The sequence below is a fragment of the Sebastes fasciatus genome, chromosome 15 (genome assembly GCF_043250625.1).
Source record: "Sebastes fasciatus isolate fSebFas1 chromosome 15, fSebFas1.pri, whole genome shotgun sequence".
Lineage (NCBI taxonomy): Eukaryota > Metazoa > Chordata > Actinopteri > Perciformes > Sebastidae > Sebastes > Sebastes fasciatus.
This window is the reverse complement of record NC_133809.1, coordinates 8,065,746-8,085,751: the sequence shown is the minus strand read 5'-3', so window position 1 is coordinate 8,085,751 and position 20,006 is coordinate 8,065,746. Positions and strand designations below refer to the sequence as shown.

The 20,006-nt window shown below is 39.1% G+C and overlaps 3 protein-coding genes across 5 annotated transcripts; 1 reads left to right on the top strand and 2 right to left on the bottom strand.

The window, feature by feature from the left end:
* Positions 1–440: 440 nt before the first annotated feature.
* rmnd1 (required for meiotic nuclear division 1 homolog) lies at positions 441–5,632 on the top strand. 2 transcript variants are annotated; one of them, XM_074660454.1, is made up of 12 exons: positions 441–631; positions 1,543–2,008; positions 2,108–2,213; positions 2,323–2,398; positions 2,901–2,940; positions 3,055–3,155; positions 3,243–3,349; positions 3,446–3,510; positions 3,651–3,727; positions 4,415–4,535; positions 4,677–4,793; positions 5,019–5,632. In XM_074660454.1, the coding sequence occupies exons 2-12, from the start codon at positions 1,574–1,576 to the stop codon at positions 5,049–5,051; spliced, it is 1,278 nt and encodes a 425-aa protein (XP_074516555.1). In that variant the 5' UTR covers positions 441–631; positions 1,543–1,573; the 3' UTR covers positions 5,052–5,632. The 2 variants fall into 2 exon arrangements, with proteins under 2 accessions (XP_074516555.1, XP_074516556.1); XM_074660455.1 differs by lacking the exon at positions 441–631 and having other exon boundaries at positions 1,543–1,683; positions 1,794–2,008.
* Positions 5,633–6,577: 945 nt separating this feature from the next.
* Positions 6,578–15,320, bottom strand: akap12a (A kinase (PRKA) anchor protein 12a). 2 transcript variants are annotated; one of them, XM_074660452.1, is made up of 2 exons: positions 7,522–15,320; positions 6,578–6,969 (listed from the first exon to the last, which is right to left on the bottom strand). In XM_074660452.1, the coding sequence occupies exon 1, from the start codon at positions 14,978–14,980 to the stop codon at positions 7,550–7,552; it is 7,431 nt and encodes a 2,476-aa protein (XP_074516553.1). In that variant the 5' UTR covers positions 14,981–15,320; the 3' UTR covers positions 6,578–6,969; positions 7,522–7,549. The 2 variants fall into 2 exon arrangements, with proteins under 2 accessions (XP_074516553.1, XP_074516554.1); XM_074660453.1 differs by having other exon boundaries at positions 6,578–6,965.
* LOC141784018 (uncharacterized) lies at positions 15,066–19,785 on the bottom strand. The gene is made up of 4 exons (XM_074661705.1): positions 19,000–19,785; positions 16,291–16,390; positions 15,183–16,134; positions 15,066–15,096 (listed from the first exon to the last, which is right to left on the bottom strand). The coding sequence occupies exons 1-4, from the start codon at positions 19,108–19,110 to the stop codon at positions 15,066–15,068; spliced, it is 1,194 nt and encodes a 397-aa protein (XP_074517806.1). The 5' UTR covers positions 19,111–19,785.
* Positions 19,786–20,006: the final 221 nt, after the last annotated feature.

The following is a 20,006-nucleotide window of genomic DNA, read 5'->3' as shown; positions in this document are numbered from 1 at the left end:
AGGAGCTTCAATGCTTCCTTTATTATCACCTTTAGCATAGGATACACTGGAGCATCCTTAACCAAAGGAAAGGAGAGAATAACATCCCACAGTTCCCTCCAGTTATTTTCATATACGCTCATGCACTAATTGGGATTCACGTTTAAAATAAGTGGACAGTGACAACCCATTTAGTTTCACTTTATTTTTAATTCATTATTTATTTCGAACATGTAATAAATAAAAAACAAAACAAGAATAAAAAAATAAAATGAAAAGTAAACAATCAATTAACAAATAATCAACATAAATAAATATGATATCTCCAACAATTAACTCAATATTTATCATTACATGTGCAAAGCACAACCTGCCAGTCACAGCTCGGGGCAAAAACGCACCAGCTGTTTTACGTCATTGCGTCATTGCGTCACCTCAAACAGGAAGTGAACAGCAACAAAACTTTATTAGCAAACAGAAAACACATGCAGCAACACGCCTCCTCGGTCTGTCATACAACCTGCAATAGGGCTGCAATAGAGCTGCAATGTAGCTGTATTCACAGTTATATTAACATAACCGACGTTTTCTGACGCGTTGAATCATGTTCTTCTAGTCGACTCCTGTTGAATCGCTTCTTATTCATCTACCGGTAAGATAACAGACGATTAGTAACGTTAGTAACCTTAGCAACAGCAGTAACGTTAGCAACAGCAGTAACGTTAGCAACAGCGGTAACGTTAGCAACAGTAGCGAGCACGTTAACAGCTCATTAAAGTTGGCTCCAGGTTCAGAGCAGTATTTGTTTGTTTATGTATTATTCACACAGTTTATTTAACATGTGTAAATCGTTACCAGACTGCTAGTGAGGGTATTGAGAGCTAGCTAATGTAGTCAAGGTCAGTCTTGTTTGTTTTGGCTCTTATTTTCTATGTAAACATTGGATTTAACTGGTTTCTGTTTATTTGTTTTGCACAATTTAAGACTTTACAACATAATAAACAAATAAATGAATAATATACAGTGCAGGAAGAGGCAACAACAAAAACACTGGGCTCATCTGAAGCCTCCACCTAGAGACAAGATTAATATAAAGACATAATATGACTACATAATAGTGATAACAAACAATTAGGACAAGATATATATACATATATATATATATATATATATATATATATATATGTATATATACATATATATATATATATATATATATATATGTATATATATCAAAAAAGACAAATGTGTGTGTTGTGTGGAAGTGTATGGTTAGTGTTTGTGAGGAGGATATTGATTTAAATATCTATAAAGACTTCTGGGCAATCTTAACCAAACCACATTGTGAGTGGGAACAAAATTTAAAAAAACATAAAAACAGTTACATGGACAACATGGGGAAAAGCAATTACACTAAAGCTACATATTTAAGTGCATATATCTACATTTGCTAATAGATGCAGGTTTGTTTACAGAATTCTGTAGCTAATGCTTGCTTTGTTAAGTTATTATTATATGATGCATCTCCTGAAGGTTCACCACCAGCTGTTTCATGTGTTGCAGCTCACCTGTACAGCTGTCTACAGCTGGTAAGATGCTTCTCCGGACTTTGTGGTCCAGATTGGGAGCCCAGCGGCCTGTAGAGAGGAAACCAGTCTGCATCTGGGCCTCGGCCTGTTTCTCCCAGTCCGTCCAACCACACCAGTATGAATCCAACCCCAGGACTCACTCAGACTGCTCTGCCACAAGGATCTTATCAAGGACCTACATTCACCAACAGCAGACGCCTATAAGACATGTTCTGCCTGCTTTAGGTGGATTTAAAAGTCTCAGCAGCACTTTGTTAACTGACCCTGGGATGCTGACGACATGTGGAAGTGGACAGAAGCGTTTTTATTCACCTGACCTTGTGAAGTCGGTGTTAAATCCAGTTTTAAAACCAGCAGTGGTGCCTGGGAAAAGGGTTCCTAAAGGACCAAGAACAAAACAACCCTCCAGAACCAACCAGCCTTCCGTGAATGTTGACAAGGTGATTCAGCCAGTCGTCTGATGAATGATGGATCTTTTTCAGTGCTGATACATGTCATGTTTTTGTCTTAGTGATTAATTCAACTGTGTTTCTCTGTAGGATATGATGCTGTGTATTGCCTATGCAACAGCAGATCAGTATCATTTGCCAACACTTTGCCACGACTTGATAAGCCACGGCTTTCATGAGATAGATTTACCAAGAGGTAAGATTTGAAAATGATTCAAGGATTACAACTTTCCAGGGAATTAAATGAGATATAAGCTTCTTGGAATTCTATGGAACATTTTATGACAATCATGTTTTAATTTCAGATGCCTCAAACGTGCTGGGGATCAGCACAGACGTGGCTGCAAAACCAGATGACGATGCTCTAATGTTCTTCTTCAGGTAGTCTGTTTTCAAAGTACTTTGTTTTATGATTTGACTTGAATTATTTAAAAGGATTACTTGATATGCAGCCATTTTAAATGGTTATAGACATGGCTCAGTATCGAATCTCAATACTACTTGAGTACAGAGAAGAAATGTGTCTAGAATCAATCCAAAAACTATTTTAAATTACTTAATTCTTCTTTGATCAAGTATTTCCTGATCTAAATCATAACATTTCTAAGTTTAGAAAGTGTTTTATTTATGCAAAGGTCTTGTTGATGCACTGATAGTTTGGTGTGTTTTGATAGAGAAGAATTGTAGAAAAAATATGTTTCTATTGAAAGAAATTGCAATTACTATTATTAATAAAACTTGTGTATAGTATTGGCATTGGTGTTGAAAAAAATTAAAAGCTACCCAGCTGTAGTTGTTGTACCTAGTTGTAGTTGTGTTTTGTTAACTTTTTATTTAATTTTTTGGCAAATCACTGACTGTCTTTTCCTATCTGAAATTTCAGGGAAGGCTCAGTCGTTTTCTGGAATGTTGAAGAGAAAATGGTAAACAAACTATATATATTTTACCAAGTATAACATTTTATTAACTGTAATTCTTGCTTACTTCTCTACTGTAGCATACGTCTTTGACCGTGAGCTTTTTTTCTGTCTTTACAGATGAAAAGGGTGATGAGAATATTGGAACATCATGAGATCCAGCCTTATGAGGTAGCATTAGTCCACTGGGAAAATGAGGAGATTAACTACACCGTTGGAGAGTATGTTGATCTTCTCTCTTGTTGTTTTTGTGTATTTGTTCTTTCAGACTTTCTGTAGTTTGTCAAATGTAAATCTTTCTCCTTCAGGGGAAACACGAAGCTTGAGCGCGGCAACTTTATTCTGAGTGACGCGATGGATCAACATGAAGCTGTTCTGGAGAAATTTGCATTTTCAAATGCACTATGTTTGTCAGGTGAGAACTTGCACTTCAACTGTTAATCACAAGGATTTGCATAATGTGGTAGCACTGTACTCTCCCCTGAGTGTAACCTCGTGCTTTCTCTTCCAGTGAAGCTGGCGATATGGGAGGTGGCTTTAGACAGCTTTGTAGAGTCAATTCAATCAATTCCAGAGGTACAGTGGACACTTAACAGCAGGCAGAAAGAAATTCAGAATAATTGATTATCTGTAATGGTTGTTTGTTTGTGTGTAAGGTCGACCATTCAGCAGTGCTCCCCCTTAATGCTAATGTCCTAATCTATTTTGTTCCTCAGACGCTGAAGTCTGGCAATCGAGTTAAGTTGTCCTCCGCAGAGGTTATGAAGAAGATAGGCGAGCTTTTCACGTTACGGTAATTTAAGTTTTCTTTAAATAGCAGTTCATCCAGAGGGTACTGCAACCTTCCTTTTTTTGTTTTCGAGGTTTTACAGCAAGCCAAGACTTTCTAGTAGTTTCAGCTTTGAACCTCAGATTGGTTTGTAAATTCAGTTTGTGTTTGTCAAGTTATCAGTAACAGAAATTTGTTGACATCAATGTATTTTGTTGTTATTGCCACTCATTAAGTCAGTTTTTATCACTCAATCGCGACCTTCAAAGCCAGACCAGACTCCATTCACAAAAACAGTCATTTTACCTCGCAGAAGATGGGAGTTGCTGGACTACCGCTGCATCGATCAGTTAGCTAGTTTGTGTTATTGTGTGACTTTCATATTCAAGCTAGCGTGGCGTCCACACAGCAGTACATTGCTTAGCTTAGTAGGAAAAGGTTTTTAAAAGGGCTTTGGAAAATAGCATTTTGATGCTAAAACATACATACTTTGACCAAAATATGAATTTTCGTATTTGAATACATAAGGAACACCACTGGGAAGCTACAGAATGATATAAAAAACTAAATAATAATAATAATAATAATAGTAATGGACCCGCCCTTTAAGTAATTCTACCAGGTATGTGCAATTGCAAGAACTATTGTTGGTCTGCTGTTGTATTTTCAAACTCTCTTTAAAACCTGTGTATTTACTTCCTCCTCTGACAGACACTGTATAAACCTGAGGTCTGACCTCCTCATGACACCTGATTTCTACTGGGACCGAGAAAACCTGGAAAAACTCTACGATAAGACTTGCCAGTACCTCAGCATCAACCGCAGAGTCAATGTAAATAAACCTGCTCCAAAAAAATAACGTGGCACCATAGTTGTAATATAGAGACTCACTCTGACACTTGTGGTAAGAGGCACATGCTTTGTTTTTTTTGTTTTTTTTTATCTAAGATAGAAACATTTTCTGTGTGTTTAGGTTGTGAACGAGAAGCTGGAACATTGTACACAGTTAGTAGATCTGATGAGAAGCCACCTGAGTGAGAAGCACAGCTTGAGGTTGGAGTGGATGATCATCATCCTCATTGCTATTGAGGTAAGAACATTTTAACCTTTATTCATCACATTAAACCTGGCATCTACACCTTGCAAACATTTCACTGTTGGACATTGGGTAGTCTGCTTGAGTTATTTAATTAATGCTAAGATAATATAATTCATTAACATAACATTTGTTTGATTTTATTATTCATTGCCTCTTCAGGTAAGAATACAGCCATTTTAAGTTAGATAATATTACTGTTGCTTGTTTTTCTTGTAGGTTATGTTTGAACTTGGAAAAATGATCTTCTGAGCTGCTCCTCCAACACACCAACACAAATGTATAAAGGACTCTGGGAGCTACAGAGGAAGAATGCTGCTCTATTCAAACGGTACTCTGTGATATGTGACGATGTTTTCTGGAAGCAACTGAAATCATGAAGCGGACCTGAAATCTTTTTGAATGTCTTACTGATTATGTTGCATAGTATTCACATTTCAACAACACACAATACTTTTTTTTTTTACTGTTTTGCTGAAGATCATGGCTGAAAACAAAGTGCATCCGTGGGACTATTTAACTTTTGGGATCAGCTGACCACACAGTACTGTTTTCTTCAGTTTTGTTTGCTGAATTTATGTGTTTAACAATGTTCATTTCATTTTTACATTATGTTCAAAAGTCTATGAATCATATTCAGTATGAAAGATGCTGTTTTTTAAAGGAGGGCAGACTCTCACCTCAACATGTGACATTATTCTTGTGACTGAAACACTAGCAGTAAAAAAGAAAAGAAAACAAGATGCGGTAATATATTCAAATTTATCAAATTCAATAACTCCAAATGTGAGTGCTGTTATAAAATATGCAATAAAGTGTTTTAAATGTTGTTTCACATGTTGGCCAGTTATGTTTCAGTGTTTGCATGTAAAACATCAACGTAATGAGTAATTATTAGCTCAGTAGAACGTCTAAAGCTGACTCATGATCACCACAGGTTTCAAGAAGAATGCAATACAAGAGGTATTTCAAATATCCAGGTATGAATTTATTCAAATAAAATAATATTCATAAAACACTGGTAAATATATATGTAAAACATATAAACACATGTAACTCAGGTTTATGATTTGCATTTGCATTACAGATCAGCAAGAATTGTTTCATAAATGTCGGTATATGTGGAGACAAACAGCTGACACAACAGCCCGTCATCACATTAAGATCACTGAGGCTTACACACATCAGCTGGGAAATAAAACGGGACGAGTAAAGCTGCCATCTTTGTTTAAGGCTTTGCTGATTATAATTGAATTAATGATAAATACGTATATGAAGATAAATTTAACTTCAAATCAAATAAAATGTAAATAATTACTTTTCTAAAAACAAAGATGCGCCATGCTCCCATCATGCTCTTATCATAAAACTAGTCGCAGTAGAAATTCTTGTAGATTCAAAATGAGCACATTTCTGCTGTATGCTGCTAAGCATTAAAACAGTCATTATGTACAAGACTACTATACAGTTAAAGTAGTATGATCACTTCTGCCTTTTGTCTTTACCCGCATAGATCCCATTGGAACATGTATTTAAGTGGGATGATTAAACCAAAGCTGAAAGACAAAACATTTTATGAACACAGATACATAGTAAAGGCTGTGAAATATCTATAAATACTAATAGCATTCTTTTTCTGTCAAAAGAAATTAACATTGTCCTGCGCCTGGGTCACACACATTATGAATTAATGGTTTTTAATGCTTAAACAAATGTATTTGAAGCATAAAAATGTCTTTTCTCTTAGACATATACATTAATCTAAAATAAGATTGAGATAGATCTTTGCAAAAGCATGATTAATAATTAAAAAGACCTGACATGACCTGAAAAATTGCACTATAGAGCAAACAACTTAATTTATTGAAAGACGCCATTGGATAATAGATGTAGTTCACACTGCATGCCCCCTGAGCCAAGCCTAGCACTTTTCCAGTTGATGATTTTCTCTTGCCAGATCTCTCATTAATCACACACTTTATAATAATAACAATAATAATAATGAAATAATCTAACAAATCTAGACAAGTTTCACCAGTAAATATTGGTTAAATATAATGTCAAATAAATGCAGCAAAATGCTGTTTCCTGTAGTGTCTTCTCTTCCACCACTGTCCGTGCTACTCTTTCATGGCTTTTTTGAAAACTTCTTACAAACTTGAGTGACTTCCTTTTGGATTGTCCAACTGGGGAAGAAAAGAAATGTAAAAAAAGATATTAATAAATTTGGATATTTCATTGAATGTGATACATGCTTTCAACAAGTTGATTAAAGCTGCATTCAATGCACTCACTTTAAGAAAATATGATAATAAATATATATAGTTTTATAGAACAGTCACGATATCCTATATCCTGCATGAAATAGATAAACTGTGAAAAAAATCATGTTCCTCTGTGTCCTCCGGTGCTCCTAATGGCATTTGCAAGATTTCAGTTGCAAGTTTCGAAAGCTGTGATTGGCAGTTGCTGTAGAGTAAGCTCAGCTCTGATTGGTTGTTTTGGTTCGGATGCAGTGGAAACTTGTAAATGCCATTACGAGCACGAGGAAGAGGCAGATGAAGATGATTTTTTTCACAGATTATCTGTCTCATGCACTACTGTCAGGATATAGTGACTGTTTTATAAAAATAACTTTTTATCATATTTGCTTAAAGTTACTGACTGCAGCTTTAATGGTACAAATCTTGCAAAAAAAATAATAGTAAAGGAAGAGGCTCACCGTTTAGTGACACTGAAGTTGAGTGAAATTAATTGCACTCCATTGTCGTGACCCTCGCAGTTTCCATTTCAGGATGCTCAAGTGCAACAGCAAAATCTTCACCGTCACTATCAAATTCAGATGTTCTTGCTGTTTTGTACATTTCCTGTTGACTTTCTTCTTCTTCATTCTTGGATTTAGGAGCAATTTCAACCTCTTGTCCTGCCTTTTCCTTTTGCTTGCTTTCTGTCTGAGGTTCAACAGATTCCTCCACCTCGAGAAGGGACATCTCTGTTTTCTTTTGAGTATAAACGTCTTCCTCAGCATCCATCCACACATCCTTGTCCTCCTCTTTTCGTTTAACAGGCTCTTCTTCTTTTGATTGGTCACAATCCTCAGAGAGTACTGGCGGACTCAAGATCACTTCTCTTTTCTCTGTTTGCCTTACTGGTTGTATTGTTTCTGTTGCCTGGACACTGGAGGTTACTCTCTCTGTTGAGTTGATTTGTTCTACTGGTTCTATTGTCTCCATCGCTTGGATGTTGATATCCAGCAGTACAGGTTGAGCCGTAATCACGGCTCTTTCCGTTGAATTGAAGTTTTGCGCTGGTTCTGTGGTTTCTGTGGCCTGAACAGCGATCTCCGTTAGCTCTATCTGTTTGGTTGGCTTTACGGGTTCTACTACCTCCACTGCCTGAACTTCAACCTCAGACACGTCTGTTTTTTTCACAGGTTCAAATATCTCTGTTGTAGGTGGTGGGGAAGCTGGTGCATTTGCTTGCCCAAACTGTGGAATGGAAAGACTTGAAAGGGACTCCACATTACCTGTTGACGAGATTATCCCAGTATTTTGGGGGGCAACTAATTCAGTGTTACTAGGTGGTACAATCGGACTTTGGATAATTCGTGGTCCTTCATGATTTATTTGATTTGATTTTACCTCTCCTACTGCGATACCTGCTTCTGGTTTATCCCGTTCAGTTTCCTCCAAATCGTCTTTTTGATCTTGGATAGAGACATCTAAACTTCCTGGCCTATCAGGTGTTTGCATGAGATCCTCAGACACTCGCTGTTGAGTTGAAGAGACCTCACTGATGACAGTAGGCGCTTCATCTTGTCTTTCCCTGAGTGTTGCAATACTCTCCTCCATCGTTTTTTGATCCTCCACTACTTTTGATTCACTTTCAGCCATCTCACTCACTTCTGTCACGGCATCTGGCTGTTTTATACCTTCTTGTTCCAAGTTGACAACCACTGATTCAGATACCGTCTCTGGTAAGTTTTCCTTTACATTTTGAATAACTTCTTGAACGCTCACCTTGTTTTCCTCATTAATTAATTCCTCTTCAATCTCTGGAGTTGCGGAGAGATTGGCTACCTTTTTAACCGTTTCATTACAAACATCTATGACTTCTTTGGCTTCTGTTACCCCTACCTCTAGCAATGTGTCCACAATTGTCTCAGCTGATTTTATATCATCAGCAACCACCTGCACTTGAATTCTGTGATTGTCCTCAAACTCTACTGATGGCACATGCATCATCATAACCACGCTGCCTTCCTTTGCTGTCTCAGACACATCATCTTTCACTAATGGTGTGGCAGTCTCGACTTCCTCTATGACCACTAGCTCACTTGCCACTCTATCGATCCAGGGTTCGGTACTGGGTGATGTTTTCTTTATCAAAACATCAGGTACTGCAGCTGAGAGATCTTTAACATTACATATGACTACTTGCGTCACTACGGTATGCTCAACTGCAGCAGTCTTTACCTCAGTGCCTGGAAGTTCACTCTCTTTTTGTGCCTCAACGCTGACTTGCACTGCACTTAGATGCACTTCACGTTCGGGTCCTTTTGTAACTGCAGCATTGTCTACACAAGGTGCTTGGGTTTCTCCAGTGAATACAGTCTTTTCTAGGACCTGAACATTACTTGCTTCCTCATTAACAGAGGATACACAAACCGCTGTTAATATTTGTAACTCCTCTACGACTTCAGGTATGCGGTCTTCCTGCTCAACCCTAACATCTTGTGGGATACTCTCTGTTTTCTGATCCTCTGCTATCTCTAAAGAGGGATCCAGTTGTGCCACAACTTCACTCTCAAGTCCATCTGTAACTGAAGCAACGACATTGTCAACATCTGGTTTAGGAACGTCTTCTGACAATATTTGCTTTACAAGTTCCTGAGCACTACCTCCCTCAATACTTTCTGTGACTACATTCACAAACATCGATGTCTCTTCATCAGTTTTGGTTTCCATTACAATATCTTTTACGTCAGATGGTAATGCTTCTGGTTCTTGATGTTCAGTTTTGGTAGCTTCTACTGGTAGTTTTTCTTCTGGATCAACATCAGTTTCCTGTTTGGGCTCATCTGTAACTTTTTCCACTGCTGTAATATCCTCTGATATGACTTCCTTTTCAAGTGATTGAAGGCTACCCACCTCTGAATCTACTGTGTCTGCTTGTACAGCTTCTAATACTTCTGGTTCTTGAACGTGTCCAACATTGGCAGCTTCTACTGGTAGTTTTTCTTCTGGATCAACTTCAGTTTCCTGTTTGGGCTCATCTGTAACTTTTTCCACTGCTGGAATATCCTCTGATATGACTTCCTTTTCAAGTGATTGAAGGCTACCCACCTCTGAATCTACTGTGGCTGCTTGTACAGCTTCTAATACTTCTGGTTCTTTAACATGTTCAGTTTTGGTAGCTTCTTCTGGCTCAAAATTAACTTTAATGGGAGGTGTCGTCTCCTCTTTGGGTTCATCGGCAATAGTTTGTGCTTCTGGAACATCCTCTGATATTACCTCTTTTTCAAGTGATTGAACACTGCCCTCCTCTGACTCTAATGTGGGTGCTTGAACAGTTTCTAATACTTCTGGCTCTTTGGAAGTATCCACTGGCTCAAGATTGGCTCCAGTGAGAGGTATTGTCTCCTCTTTGGGTTCATCTGTAACGATTTCTGCCGGTTGAGTGTCCTCAGATTTGACTTCCTCTTTTGGTGATTGAACACTGCCTTCCGCTGAATCTGATGTTGGTGCTTGAATAGACTCTAATATTTTTGGTTCTTGAACAGTTTTGACAGCATTCGCTGGTAGTTCTTTGTTTTCTGGTTCTTGAACATGTTCAGTTTGGGAAGCATCCACTGGCTCAAGATTGGCTCCAGTGAGAGGTGTTGTTTCCTCTTTGGGTTCATCTGTAACGGTTTCTGCTTCTGGAACATGCTCTGATATTGCCTCTTTTTCAAGCGATTGAACACTGCCCTCCACTGAATCTAATGTTGGTGCTTGAACAGACTGTAATACTTGTGGTTCTTGAACACATTCAGTTTTGGATGCATCCACTGGCTCAAGTTTGGCTTCATTCAGAGGTATTGTTTCCTCTTTGGGTACATCTGTAACAGTTTCTGCTTCTGGAACGTTCTCTGATATTGCCTCCTTTTCAAGTGATTGAACACCGCCCTCCGATGAATCTGATGTTGATGCTTGAACAGCTTGTAATACTTCTGGTCCTTGAACAGCTTGTAATATTTCTGGTTCTTGAACATGTTCAGTTTTGGAAGCATCCACTGGCTCAATATTGACTACAACGGGAGGCATTGTCTCATCTTTGGGTTCGTCTGTAACAGTTTTTGCTTCTGGAACATCCTCTGATATTACCTCTTTTTCAAGCAATTGACCACTGCCCTCCTCTGAATCTAATGTTGGTGCTTGAACAGACTCTAATACTTCTGGTTCTTGAACAGTTTTGATAGCATTCGTTGGTAGTTCTTTGTTTTCTGGCTCAACACTGACTTCAGCGAGATGCTCTGCTGTCTTTTTGGGTTCATCTGTAACAGTTTCTGCTTCTGGAACATCCTCTGATATTACCTCTTTTTCAAGTGATTGAACACTGCCCTCCTCTGAATCTAATGTTGATGCTTGAACAGCTTGTAATACTTCTGGTCCTTGAACAGCTTGTAATACTTCTGGTTCTTGAACATGTTCAGTTTTGGAAGCATCCACTGGCTCAAGATTGACTTCAATGGGAGTCATTGTCTCATCTTTGGGTTCGTCTGTAACAGTTTTTGCTTCTGGAACATCCTCTGATATTGCCTCCTTTTCAAGCGATTGAACACTGCCATCCGATGAATCTGATGTTGGTGCTTGAACAGACTCTAATACCTCTGGTTCTTGAACAGTTTTGATCGCATTCGCTGGCAGTTCTTTGTTTTCTGGCTCGACACTGACTTCAGTGAAATGCTCTGCTGTCTTTTTGGGTTCATCTGTAACAGTTTTTGCTTCTGGAACATTTTCTGATATTACCTCTTTTTCAAGTGATTGAACACTGCCCTCCTCTGAATCTAATGTTGATGCTTGAACAGCTTGTAATACTTCTGGTCCTTGAACAGCTTGTAATACTTCTGGTTCTTGAACATGTTCAGTTTTGGAAGCATCCACTGGCTCAAGATTGACTTCAATGGGAGGCATTGTCTCATCTTTGGGTTCGTCTGTAACAGTTTTTGCGTCTGGAGCATCCTCTGATATTACCTCTTTTTCAAGCGATTGAACACTGCCATCCGATGAATCTGATGTTGGTGCTTGAACAGACTCTAATACCTCTGGTTCTTGAACAGTTTTGATCGCATTCGCTGGTAGTTCTTTGTTTTCTGGCTCGATACTGACTTCAGTGAAATGCTCTGCTGTCTTTTTGGGTTCATCTGTAACAGTTTCTGCTTCTGGAACATCCTCTGATATTGCCTCCTTTTCAAGCAGTTGAACACTGCTCTCCGATGAATCTGATGTTGATGCTTGAACAGCTTGTAATACTTCTGGTCCTTGAACAGCTTGTAATGCTTCTGGTTCTTGAACATGTTCAGTTTTGGAAGCATCCACTGGCTCAAGATTGACTACAACGGGAGGCATTGTCTCATCTTTGGGTTCGTCTGTAACAGTTTGTGCTTCTGGAACATCCTCTGATATTACCTCTTTTTCAAGTGATTGAACACTGCCCTCCTCTGAATCTAATGTTGGTGCTTGAACAGTTTCTAATACTTCTGGTTCTTTGGAAGTATCCACTGGCTCAAAATTGGCTTCAGTGAGAGGTATTGTCTCCTCTTTGGGTTCATCTGTAACAGTTTCTGCTGGTGGAGTGTCCTCAGATTTTTCTTCCTCTTTTGGTGATTGAACACTGCCCTCCAATGAATCTGATGTTGGTGCTTGAACGGACTCTAATACTTCTGGTTCTTGAACAGTTTTAATAGCATTCGCTGGTAGTTCCTTGTGTTCTGGCTTGACACTGATTTCAGTGAGACGCTCTGCTGTCTGTTTGGATTCATCATCAACTGTTTCTACTAGTAGAATATCCTCTGATTTCACTTCCTCATTTGGTGATTGAACACGGCCCTCCTCTGAATCGAATGTGGATGCTTGCACAGCTTCTGATGCTTCTGGTCCTTGAACATGTTCAGGTTTGGCAGCATCTAGTTCATCCTCCTGTTCTGGCTCAACATTGACTTCAGCCAGTGGCACTATTTCCTCTTTGAGTTTATATGCAACTGTTTCGACTGCTGGTATGTCCTCTGGTATTACGTCCTCTCCAAGCGATTGAACCCTTCCCTCCTCTGAATCTAATGCAGCGGCTTGTACAGCTGCTAATTCTTGCAACTTCTCCACTTCTACTAGTGGTTGATCTTTATCCTCAGCTTGAATCTGATCAGTGATATTGTGCATCATCTGATCTTCCTTTTCTGTCAGAGATTTGACTTCCTGCTCCGTAGACCCATCCTTAGTTTCATCTGCTACTGTTGCAGCTGAGTCTGCTTCTTGAGAGTCCATTTTTGGGGGATCTGTGTCATTTTGATGTGCCTCAACTAGAGAACCTTCATCTGGGACAATTTCGTCACCTTTAGGTAATAAATCTGTAGACACAGCCGCATTTACCTCAGATAGGCTTTCCACCAGATAATCATCAATACTTTCCAATTCGTTTAGGCTTTCTTCTGGATGTGTAACGTCAACATCATGTACTTCATCTACAGCAATTTCAGCAGTGTCAAACTCCTCAGTAGCTACTTCTGATACAATCTCTGTGGAAACAGAGTCATTGACTTCAGATGTGCTCTCTGTTTGGGTGGTAGCTGCAAGTTCATTAATTGCATCCAGTTCTTCAACATTTAGAACTGTGTTAATGTCAGTTGCATCTAATCCTCTGTGTATTTCCAGAATTGTTGCCTCTTTCTTTACAAATGTTTCCAGTATTTGATGCGAGCGAGAAACAACTATTCTTTCAGATCTTAGCTCATCTGAACAAACTGGAACTGCCTTTGGACTTATGGAGATGTTTTCAACAACCTGATGCAGAAGCTCATCTGTTTCCATAACAACATAATCTGCTGGAACTGGTGTTGTGTTGCCAGATGTTTTTGAAGACTCTGAAGATAACTGGGAAACTGCAGAGATCATCTCAGTTTCATCTGCCAGAGTATTGTCTAAAGGCTCTGGTGCAGTAAAGGCCTCAGATGTGATCTCTACCAGGTCCTCTGCTATAGTGTCATCTCTAGCTGCCTCCTCAGTGGCTGAAGCTGGAGTGGCCTCCTCTGGGATGTCACTGAGTTGTGGTTTACTGAGTGATTCTGTATCAGAATCATCGTGTTCTTCTTTTTTATCAGGGGTTGTAGATGCTTTGTTTTCTAAAGCATCATCATTCTCTTGGTCTTTCTTTGCTTCAGTTTGCAGACTGTCACAAGGTAGGACTGGTTCAGCCATCTGATCAAGGAGGTCTTGCTGGAGTTTAGAGTCTGCTTCCTTGGGTATATGACTTTCTACATCTGCCTGTGTTTGTATGTGAACCTCTGTCTCAACTGTATCAAACTCAGACAATGGAACCACAGCTGGGGTGTCAGAGTCTTCATCCCCTGAAGCTGCGTCCTTATCCGCCTCATCTGAAGATACTTGGTCTTGCTTTTCGGCAGACTTCCTCTTTTTTTGTCCTGGTAGGAGTTTCTTAATTGAAAAGGAGGACTCATCTGGAGTAGCATCACTATCAGATTGTACATTGTCTTTGCTTTCATCTTCATCCTTGGCTTTCCTTTTCGGGGTGACGAGTCTTTTCAATGATTTCCATGTTGACCCTCCATCACTCTCTGAAGGACTTCCTGCTTGTTTGGGGGAATAGGCTAAAATTTCATCAACCTCATTAGAACTTTCTTGGGCCGATTCTGCACCATGTTTAGATCCAACGTCTTTCTTGTTTATATGGTTATCAATTTTAGGTGGTTCGTCCTCAGAGTCTGACGTTTTTCGGCTTCTTTTCCTTCCGGATCCACACAAAACCGAATCCCATGAAACAGATGAGTCTTTTCGTTTTTTGCCTTCCTCTGTGCTGTGATCTGATATTTGCCCTCCTTCACTTGGCTTTGGTTCTTCTACTGAACCAGGGATCTGTGTCCCTTCATTACTCAAGGAGGATCTCTTGATGCGCTTTTTCGGAGTCATAAGTTTTTTGAAAGAAGCCCATGCACCATCCTCCTCTCCTGCTGCCTCAGCAGAAGGTTGTGCACAACCTTCTTCTTTCTGATTCTCAGCTGACTCGGTAGATGATAGGAACTGATCTGCAACATGTTCTCCAGAATCAGACGGCTTTGCATCACTTGATTTCCTGCTTCTTTGCTTTTTGGATAGTTTCTTTAAACTAGACCCTGACAGCAGCCTTTTCAGAGGACTTGCTTGAACTTTGTCCTTCTCTTGAGAACTCAGAATTTGAATTTCTTGAATTTCAGGCTCAGTGACAATAATGGTAGATGCACCAATAATGGTAGCTGCAGTTAGGATCTCCTCCTTAAGTACAATTTCTCTATGTTCTGTCTCAACTGCAGCTGCCTCAACACCTAGACTAATATCCTCTTTATCCTGTTGTTGGTCTTGTACAGTTTGTTCTGTCGTCTCTAAGGCCTCCTTTTCCCCCATGTCTTCCAGTTCTTTGTCAGGTGTCTCATCTTCTGCCGGCTTCTTTTTCTTCCGTAGTCCAGAAAAGATTCCAGTTGTAAAAAATCTTTTAATTGGAGATATGACCTCTTCTTCTTCAGGACTAGATGGAGATGTGGAGTGTGGCTGTTCTTCAGTTGTGGCATCCTGCTGTGCATCTTCTTCTACAGGTGAAATTGTTGATGCATCTGCATTATCAGATTCAACCTCCTCTTTGGTTTCTGTTGTTTTCTCCTCTGCATTTTCTAGAATGTCCTCCGATGTACCGTCTGTCAGGGTAGGACATGTTGTTGAATCATTATCATACGTCTCCAGTGCAGTATTCTGCTCAGCATTCATACTTGTGGTTTCCTTTGCAGTATCCTCAGCGTCCTCTGGTCCATTTGGTTCTTCCTTGCTGGTCTCATCCGGCACATCTGTTGCTATGTCACCTGACCCCCTCTTTACTGTCAATTTGAAACCAATATTACTGAAAAATCTCCTAAAACTTTCATTGATGTCATTCTGCTTTGCATCCATTTCCTTCGTTTCCAGGGGTACATCTTCATTAGCATCAGCTTCATTAGGTGATTCCTTTTCATTAATTTCAACATTTTCTAATGGTGTTTCTTCTTCTTTAAGTGGCTTTTCTGTTTCTGAAACATCTTCGTCTGGTGAGAGGATGGCTAAACCAGGAAATAAATGAAATATTAAAACACTTGTATTGCAAGAACTGTAAAAGACTGATGACAGAGATGAAACTCTATCAGCCGATATCCAACAAGTTATGCGTCTGTTGAAATTATGCTGACAATAAACAGTAATAGTAATAGAGTACTTACCCTCTGCAGCGAACTCCTCCTCACAGAGACCATTAAGTTCTGTTACAGAGCTGTCTGCTTTTCCATTGATCTCAGAGAGCTGCCCTTTGTTTTTAAGAGACTGAAACAAAGCACAAAACTTAGAATGTACAATGTACCTTTAGTAGTCAGTTTTAAACGTTTTTGTAATAGTAATTTCACACGCACTGGTTTCATTTAAAATGTATTGCATCAACAATCATTTGCTTGTTTGCTCATAGCTGGGGGAAAACAAAACAAATCCATCAGAATGTGTACTTCCATGAAACAAGCTATTTCAGTCGTAGATTAACTGAGGCTCCAAAGTCCTGTTTTGTATACAAACAAGTAGAGTTGGTCTGACACAGATACCAGTATCAGAAATGCTTTGGGTACACCCTAAAATGCTGGATCAGGTATCAGCGAGTACGTGAGTCTATGCACTGATCCGATATCAAGTCATCATTATCAGCTCATTTACGCTACACAGGAACAACAACACGTGTCACTCGCTACCCAATCCGTACATCTTGCCTGATCGGTATTGCGAAGAAAGAAGCGAGATGGCTCACTCGTTAGCTACCTCCGTCATCAGCTCGTAAATGAAAATCATGAAATCAGCTTGTTTGTGTATATAGTATGTATATGTGTGTATATACTGTATAAGTTAAGAATATAAATTCAGTTCCAGTCACTGTTGTGTTGAGACAGATTAGTTGGGAAAAGTCTGAGCAGGGGAAAGGGAACAAGAAACGTGTTCTTCAACTAGTGTTGAGAAACAAAATACTTAAACAACTATACAAATAGCTGTTTGGGTCGCATGGCAACGGCTAATACCGGCTAAGGCTTTGTTGGACATTGATACAATTCCAGTGAAAGTTTGACATGTTTTGCCCAAGTCCTGGGCTGTATGCCAAACGATCAAAGCCGATAATATGATTATGGATGACTGTGAGCTAATTTTCAGTGCTTCGTTTTCAGTCACCCTGAACCAAAATGATTGACTGCCCCTAAATGGACCTTAGTTAGAGCATAAAGCAGTTTAGTTTTAGGAAATACAACCAAACTTGGTGATTTGAAATGACTTTGCAAACAAGAGTACCAACAAAGAATATAGCTAGTCAAGTATTTTTGCAATTTATTTGAAAAAGAAAAAGTCAGATTATTGTACTGCAGTTGGTAACTTTGAGCAAATATGATAGTTATTTTTATAAAAACTATCAATGCATCCAGTCAGTAGTACATGACAGATAATCCTCTGCCTCCTCTTAGTGCCCCTAATTTAATTTGCAAGATTTCACCACGCCCAAAGAAAAAACAACCAAAAAGAGCCGATCAGTCTTTAAAGCATCTGTCGCTGCTCACAAAACTATAGGCAGCGCTGATCAAATATGAATCAAGATTATGTTACTAAAGGGCCTATTTATCACCTCAAATGTTTTCAGAAACATCTTGTAGTGTACTGTTTCGCTTTAAAATTAGAAAGTTTGCTCCAGCCAGTGCTTGGTTTGCCTCGACTGTTTTCAACATGGTGGCTGGGTCACAAACTTTCTCATTTTACAGCTAAACAGTACACTACAAGATGTTTCTTAAAACATTTGAGGTGAGGAATAAGCATTACAGTAACAGAATATTGATTCATATTTGATCAGCGCTGCCTAGTTGTGAGTTTCGAGAGCAGGGATTGACAGCTGCTGTAGAGAAATCTTGCAAATCCCATTAAGAGCACCAGAGGACACAGAGGAACATTTTCACAGATAATCTGTCTCATGCAGTACTGTCAGGAAATAGTGACCGTTTTATAAAAATAACTTTTTATCATATTTGCTCAAAGTTAGCGACTGCAGCTTTAAGTCTAAAACAGCTGCATGCTTAGCCCCTTACTCCATCCAAACATGTGAATCACCCAAGTCACAGGTTAAAGGTACCATTAAATCAACACAATCTCATGATTATCACTCATAAGACATTAATAGCTATTTTCATTCTCACAGTACAGTGCTTTCTAATTGACTTCCTGCTCAGCACGACCAAGTGATCGTGTTGTACACAAGTAATCGATGTTGCCTTCTGCTGAGTGCAGCAACGGGGAAATTCCATCTCTCCCCGGGGCTTTTACTCAGGTTCCTCTGAGGAATGAAAGGTCATTATTCCTCCACACTGTTTCCTTTCATCTAAATGCAAACCTTTGCTGCATCAATGAAACAGTGAAAACAGCAGAAGGCCAAACAGCTCCTATCATTAGCCTCACACTACCAAAGCCTATATAGTCAATAACACAAGGGGACAGTTGCTTTGAACCAAAAAGAAGACAAGTAGCACACATTTTCAACAACTTTTATGTTTTACTAGAAGGAAACTGGTAGTTCATTCTGTCCCTGTGAGCTTTATGTGCTCAATGCCATTCATCCAAATTTGACAATGACTTTTTTTTTTTTTTATCTTGGGGTTAATGGATTTGTTGGCAAGCAGCACTGTCCTGACAACAACAAGAAATTCCAGCCTCAGCATTTTCATGACACACCATGACATGTTTTTGGATATATATAAGAGGCTTTATACCAAATAGCTGCAGTGAGTGAACATCCTTACTGCGCAGATAAGAAGGAAACATCAGTAGAGATAAGTTTGTGTGTCCACGTGGTGCAGTAGAGGAGTTATCTGCAGTATGTCAACACAGTGGATCAGTGGTGGTGAATAATAAGCTGATACCTTGTCTTGGATGTTGTGCTGTATAGTCGGAGCATCCTCCACTGTTCCGCTCTCCTCCTCAGCCTCAGCATCCTTCTCATCGTCCCGTTGCGCAGACTGAGCGTCTCCCATGATGATCGGAACCGCAGCGCGTCACTGTCCGGAACCACTGATGATGGAAATATCCCCAAAATGTGCACCGAGAAAAAACAACACTGCAACCCGGTACTGTAGCTCCGTCAGAGGCGGTCAGCTCAGCTCGCAAATGCAGCCGGGATGTTGAAAAAAGTCCTTTTTTTTATAGTCAAACACCTCCCTGCAGGATCACATGAAGCCTATGAGCCGAGCCTGGTCCGGCCCGGCTCGGCTCGGCACGCCTCCCAATGCATCAAAAAAAAAAAAAGCCTGCAGAGAAACACAGCTCGTCCTCAGATGACAGAAGCAAACGTCCGAGCAACAAGCACCTATAGACCTGCACCCATATACTGTATACACCGACACCTCAGTGCTCACATATGCTCCATCACTGTGGTTTACTAAGTATGAAGTATTAAAGGTATTAATGTTCTCCTTTTGTAAATTGCTGACTAATAATTTGTTTTTATTGATGATGATATAATGTGAATCTTCACTTTGTCTATTTGCATATATGAATGTCCTCTAGTACATAATCTGATTTTTTTATTGTTCTTTTTTCTTCTCTCTCTCTTTACCACCCTTTTTAATATATTATATTAATATTAATATATAATCGATTGCACTGGAGAGTGCCCTGATCAAGTCCCTCTGAGTTTTTTTTTTTTTTGCACCTCTCCATCATATTTGTTTTTCATGTAATATCAACTTGTACCTTTTTTATATGTGTAAACATTTTTAAATGTATTTAATTATTTTTGCATATATTTATTTATTTTTGCATATATATTTTTTATTTTTGCATATATATTTTATATATTTTTGCATATATATTTTTTATTATTATTATTTAAATAATACTAAAAATAAATGTAGCCATTAATTAATCGATG